This window comes from Myodes glareolus, chromosome 7 (genome assembly GCF_982192425.1).
Source record: "Myodes glareolus chromosome 7, mMyoGla1.1, whole genome shotgun sequence".
In the NCBI taxonomy this organism is placed as follows: domain Eukaryota; kingdom Metazoa; phylum Chordata; class Mammalia; order Rodentia; family Cricetidae; genus Myodes; species Myodes glareolus.
The window spans coordinates 64822151-64828150 of record NC_142032.1 but is presented as its reverse complement, the minus strand read 5'-3'; the positions used below and the strand labels follow the sequence as shown (position 1 = coordinate 64828150).

Below are 6000 nucleotides of genomic sequence, written 5' to 3'. Positions count from 1 at the left end.
CCTACTTTGAACAAACATTTTCTCTTTCTTTCTTTCTTTCTTTCTTTCTTTCTTTCTTTCTTTCTTTCTTTCTTTCTTTTCTTCTTCCTTCCTTCTTTCCTCTCTTCCTCACTCTCGTTTTTCTTTCTTCCTCCCTCTCTCCCTCCCTTCTTCCTTCGCTTTTGTTCTTCTTTTTTGGCATAGTCTCAAGCTATAGCCCAGGCTGGCCTCAAACTCAACAAACCTGCCACAGCCTCTGAGCGCTGCGATTGCAGGAGCACACCAATACACTTGTTTGTTAAAAGGATTTTTAATTTTTCTATTTTTGGATGCCAACAACTTTCTGTCTTGTAAGCAAAGTCCCTCCTACATAAAGAATTGGGCGGACGTGTTAGGAAATTGCAAAATCCCATATACTTGGTCTGCGGTCCCACTCTTTGCAGACCCAGAGCCCGGGCTGGAGGAGGCTCCTCCCCAATTCTCCGTGATCTCGGTCTCTTCCACGATTCGCCAACGTCCGATTCCCCGTACTCGCAAGGGCCAGGACCTCGGCTGAAGTCGTGTTCCCCTTCTGGGCCAGGACCGAGGGTCCCGGAGCTCCAGGTTCCCAACAAGAGTGAGCGGGCTGCAGGAACCTGAGCTCGCGGCTCCTTTAAGAGGTGCCTTGGTAGCGGGGTCGTGACGTCATGGGAGAGGAGGGTGGAATGTGCGCGTAACCGCGGCAGGGCGGGGCAAAGCCAAGGGAGGGCCCAGGGTTCTGACTGACAGAAATACCCCCTAGGCCTCGCCTCGCCTCTTTCTGGTGTTGGTTCCGCCCCTCCCTAGACCCAGCTCCTGTAAGCAGACCCCGCCCCTGCTCAGGCCCCGCCCCTCAGTATAGTTCAGGCCCGAGGCTCCGCCCTTACAGCGAACCCTGAGCGGGGGAGCGGAGGCCCCGAGGCAGTAGGCTGCCCGCAGGCCCCTCCCCACCCCTAGGCCCCGCCCCCGGCGCGACCAGCAGCCCCGCCTCCTAGGGTCCCACCCTCCGTGGGGCGGGACTTGCCCCAGCCGGAGTCGGCGGCGGAGGCTGCGGGAACTTTCCCGGCGGGTCTAATGGCTGCGCGCGGGCCGCTGTGAGGCGCGGCGGCGAGCGGGCGCGGGGCCGCGGAGCAGCGAAGAGCCAGCGACCGCGAGGCTGGAGCCCCGGCCAGGCCCGGTCCGACCCGCGGAGCCCGCGATGCGCCCCGGTGCTGTCCCCCGGCGCAGCTGACGCCCCGCGGCCCCGCGAGACCCCAGCCCGCCCGGTCCCGCAGGAAGCGGCCGCCGCCACCCAGTCCAGCGCCCGCTCCGCCGGGGCACCATGGCGGGGAAGGCGGCCGCCCCCGGCACCGCGGTCCTGCTGGTCACGGCCAACGTGGGCTCGCTCTTCGACGACGTAAGTGCCGCGCCGTCGGCTAGGGAGGGGCGGCTGCGGGCCAGGAGTCTCCCAGCCCTGGACCCTGACATCCCCATTTCCAGCTGGAGACCCTAAATTCCTGCCTCTACAGCGCCTTCTACAGCCGCGGACCCCGGGCCAGTTGTCTTTTGGACGTGTGACTCTGATGCTCCTTACCCACAGCAGTGGACACGGACCAGAAATCCCCCCAGGCCCCAGACCCTGACCCCATAGTAGGACCCTAGGCCAGGAAACTTGCAGCAACCCATCCTGGACCTTGACACCGCTTTTTTGGTCCCCGAGGCCAAACTTGAAGACCCGACTTTTGAACCCCTGTCTTAACCCAGACTAAAGGAACCCAGCTTAAGTCTGGATCTTTGAGTCCTGATGCTGGTACCTTGCTGTGATCCGGACAGAGCAAATCCCTATCCCGCTTCTGCTCCTGAACTCCAGAGCCACAGTTCAGATCTGGAATTTTGACCCAGAATCCTGGTACTTGGATGCCCTGGCCTCTAAACCTCACCACATTCTGACCGCAGGTCTCTTGATTCAATCCCGATCCCCCAGTCTCTGACTCAGATTTTTCAAAGTCTGAATTCTGACTCCAAAAACCCAGCTTTCAAATTTTGGTCCCTTGTCCTCCCAACCCACACCACACTGACCCTGAATTCTGAGTCCCTACCCTAAAACCTCAGATCCTACATCTACCCTTGGCCTCTGAGCATGAATCCTGGCCTCTAATTCTGCTCCCTGGCCCTATCCCTGAGCTTTCTTCATGAAGTCACAATAGACCTCACCCCCAAATCCTTAGCTCCATTGTCTGAGTCCTGCCTGGTCCCTATATTCCATTCCTTGGCCCTGTTTTCTGGTGGTGGTGGGGTCCTGAGGTGTGAAACACCCTTATTTTAGCATGTAACATGTAATCACACTAGTTCTCAAATGAAGCAGCTCTATTCAAGCCCTGGAGGATTTTATAATCCTTGTTTACTAAATGAAAAGGTGTTGAAAAGCTCTTCAAGGCCAAAAATGATGCCAAAGCCCTTTATCTTCCAGGGCTGCCCCTCCAGTCCTCAGTCCCACCCTGAAACCCTGGGTTCTCTCCTCTGGGAGGCAGAGGGGAGCTGAGGCCTGGGACACCAGGAGCTCCCGGGAGCAGGCTGGGGCTGACCTAGTTCAGCATTGCAGCCACGGTGCCACCCCGCTGTTGGTACTTAAACTGCCAACCCAAATAAAGCAGAATGTGGCTCCAAGTGACATGCTTGTTTAAGAAGAAAGGGTAATGTCACAGATGGAACTATGAAGCCACGTACTCCCCTTTCTCCCTCTCCTCTCCTTGCCTAGGTGAACAGTTGGGCCAATGCCAGGGCTTAGATACAGGCCTGATGTAGATTTCAGGGGAGGGTCCTGTTTCCTTCCTGGCAGCAAGCATGGGAGAAGAGTTTCATTGAGCTGAGTTCTCAGACAGCGGAGGCTTGATTTTTTATTAGTAAAAAGCAAGCGTTATTGCTGTATTTTGTGATTTAACTTATAAACATGCGAGTGTTCTAGTCCCCTGCTGGAGAGACACTGTCTACCCTCTCAAGGTGTGGACAGCTTGCTGTAGTTTCATGTGTGATCGTTTTCTACAAGGGCCTGTATGGGTGTGTGCCCGTATATTTAGCATTCTATTCTAGGCCTTCCAGTAACATGTCACTGTAGCGTGGTTTTGTTCAGATGATTCAGATCCGTTAGCTGTGGCTTCAAAGCCTCAGAAATGTCAGGAAAATTAGGCATGGCGGGGCACTTTCATCTCCAAGGGAAAAGAATTTTGCTGTGAAAACATTCTTTCTAGTAATTTTTGATTCTGAGTTCTAGAGTTTTTGTTGTGTTCCAATCATACACATACTCACTTCTTTCTGATGACATTAAAGAGGGTGACTTACTTCAGCTTCCTTTTGGAACAGGAACTCATCAGGTAGCCCTGGCTGGCCTGGAACTCATTGTGTACACCAGGTAGATAGAGATCCACTCGCGTCTCCTGGGATTAAAGATGATACACCACCATGCCCAGCTTACCTCACTTTTGTTTAGCAACACGTTCTCTGAAGTTTTATATTTTTCTTATGGCTCTCTGGAGTTTAGCACTGCATCTGTATCTAGAAGAAGTATTTGTCTTGGTGAATTGTACTTAAGTTAATTCCAAACCAGTCCCCAGGGGCAGTCATACCCTCAGTAGAATGACCACGAAGGGCATACTCGTATTCTGGGGCCTGCTTCCTTGGAGGGGGTTTGGGTGCTATGGGGAAGAAGCCTGGGAGAGAAAGTGGCAAATTCTCAAGTGAGGTATATTTTAATTTGTTGGTTATACTAGACTCAGAAAACGTGCTTGTGTTTGACTGTGCTCCTTGGTGAGCATGTGCCCCTGATGACAGACGGACCACTCCATCTGTGTTCGGGACTGTAAAGGAGTTTTTCACTGTGGGAAACAAGCTCAGTTCTGCCCAGCACAGCACAGTGCCTTAGCCGCTGCCTAAGGGAGTCGGTTCCCAGGAGGAAAGTGTCCGATTTGAAACAGTCACGCGGGCTATGAAGGCATTTTTTCCTTTTATGCACAAGCAGTAGGTAGTTTGTTTGTGCATTTGTAGTTTTGACAGTCTTCTCTCTGATGCCCCCCACCTCTTCCTAATCCAGAGGAGACCCCTCTTAAAATAACATGTAATTTTTTTTTTGACATTGGGCTTGAACCCCAGACTTTCCTTCTTAGCTATAGGCCCCAGCCCATGTATGTAAATTTTAATCACAGCTTTGTCGTCAGCACCCTGGGATCTCCAGAACATCTTGTTCAGCCTGCTCTTGTCTCACCAGCAATCCTGGCTGGCATCCTTGCCTGGCAGGGTGGCCCACTGCAGTTACTGAGCTGTGCTGCTGAGAGCCTTCAGGTTACTTCTAGCCCTTTGACCTTATAGTGTTGTCCAAATGCATCACTGTAGGCAGACTTTTGTGTCGTGTTTTAAAAAAAAACTGTGGAAGCCAATGTGTGTGTGTGTATGTGTGTGTTGTACTATCAGTAGTCATTATGTTAGATGTCAAAACTGAAAATGTTAAGCACAGAACACTCAGCAGACACTCCGTTTGCTGGCAGAGGAATTGGTCACTTTAACCCAGTGCCAGGGCAGGAAAGCTCCATGGTCTCTTTAGTGGGAGTGAGAGAGTTAAAGTCATTGCACGGTGTTAGGAGAAAAAGCAACCTTGGCTCAGTCACTCTTTGGGAGAGAGTCTTTGGCCCATTTCCTGAGGACCCCTGTCCCAGCTGGTGACCCTTCAGAAGTAGTTTTCCAGGTAGCCGGGGGGGGGTGGGGCACCTGCGACCTGCGACTTTCTGTCTTACCAGTAGTGACTGCCACATTGCCTTTGACTGACTCCTAGTTTGACTTGGTGTCCCTGGGAGAGGAGTGGGTGATGTGGGCCATGCCTGTTACTGCTCTGCTGATCTGGTCGGTGTTTTGACCAGTGTGCTTTTAGCTCTAGGCTCCTCACTCATTGACTGGCAGTGGACGGAGAAGGTAAATGCTGGAGAACTTGCTCCAGAGTTCTTCTCACCTTACATGGTTAGGCTGTGCTGGTCCTTGGTCCTGCTATGTGTTCAGAGTCAGATGTCATCTGGAGCTGGCTTCCTGCTTTGCTTAGTATACTCCCAAGTGGCCCTTTCTAGGCAGTCATGGTCTTGGAGAACTGGCAGTGAGTTCGTGGGGACCGAGGGTCCCTAGTCAGCAGGTGTTCTTGAGCCATGGGATAGGGAGAGGCCGGTCAGAACTGCTGTGGGTGGATAGACTCAGGCAGATAGCCTGGCCCACTTGCCTTTCCCCCCTGCCTCTTCGGATTTATCTCCACTGCCAGGTTTTCCCCACCAGTGTGGAAGGGGCTGTAGTTCAGATTTCCTGAGGTCGGTTCTGTCCTAGCAGCCTTCACGAGGACAGTCTCCACCTTACTCTTTCCAGATTCTGTCCCACACTTCACTCTGGGACTCTTGGCGCCAGGACTAGCATTATTTCTTTGCACTCAGGAAAATTCAAGTCACCTCAAAGGGAAGCTCCATGCATTGGCTGTCACCGTCCATTGCTTCTGCCCACCAATTGTGTGTTTGCCTCCTCTGTGGATTTGTCTATTCTGGAGGTTCCTGGTTCCTGGAAGTGGACCTGTGGAGCATGTGGCTTTTGTGTCTGGCTTTTTTTCTTTTTTTAACGTAGCAAGGAGTCATCAGAATCTCTCCTGTCATAGCATACATCAGTGTGCTTCATTCCTATCTGTGGATGGACAGTTGTCCCTGTGTGCTTGTGTTTGTCCAGTGATCAGTTAGTGAGCATTGGACTGTTTTTGCATCTTGTTTGTGAAAACTGTTGCGAACTCTGGTGTATGTGTTCTTGTGCATGGGTGTTTTCCGCTCTCAGGGCCTTGCAGAGGACTTGCTGAGTCCTGAAGAAACTATCACACATATACACACACTCACATATATTACATTACTGTTCTAGATGTGTGTTTTGCCTGAATGTATGTCTGTGTAGCAAGTGTGTGCTTTTTGCCCACAGAGGTCAGAAGAGGGCTTTGGATTACCTGGGAGTGGAGTTACA

The 6000-nt window shown here is 52.2% G+C and overlaps 1 protein-coding gene across 1 annotated transcript in view; it reads left to right on the top strand.

The window, feature by feature from the left end:
* Nucleotides 1-1046: 1046 nt before the first annotated feature.
* Inpp5a (inositol polyphosphate-5-phosphatase A) overlaps nucleotides 1047-6000 on the top strand; it is a 189244-nt gene continuing 184290 nt past the window's right edge. Inside the window, exon 1 of the mRNA XM_087908310.1 lies at nucleotides 1047-1393. Coding sequence (XP_087764436.1) covers nucleotides 1319-1393 — 75 coding nt within the window. The 5' untranslated portion in view covers nucleotides 1047-1318. The remainder of the gene's footprint in view (nucleotides 1394-6000) is intronic.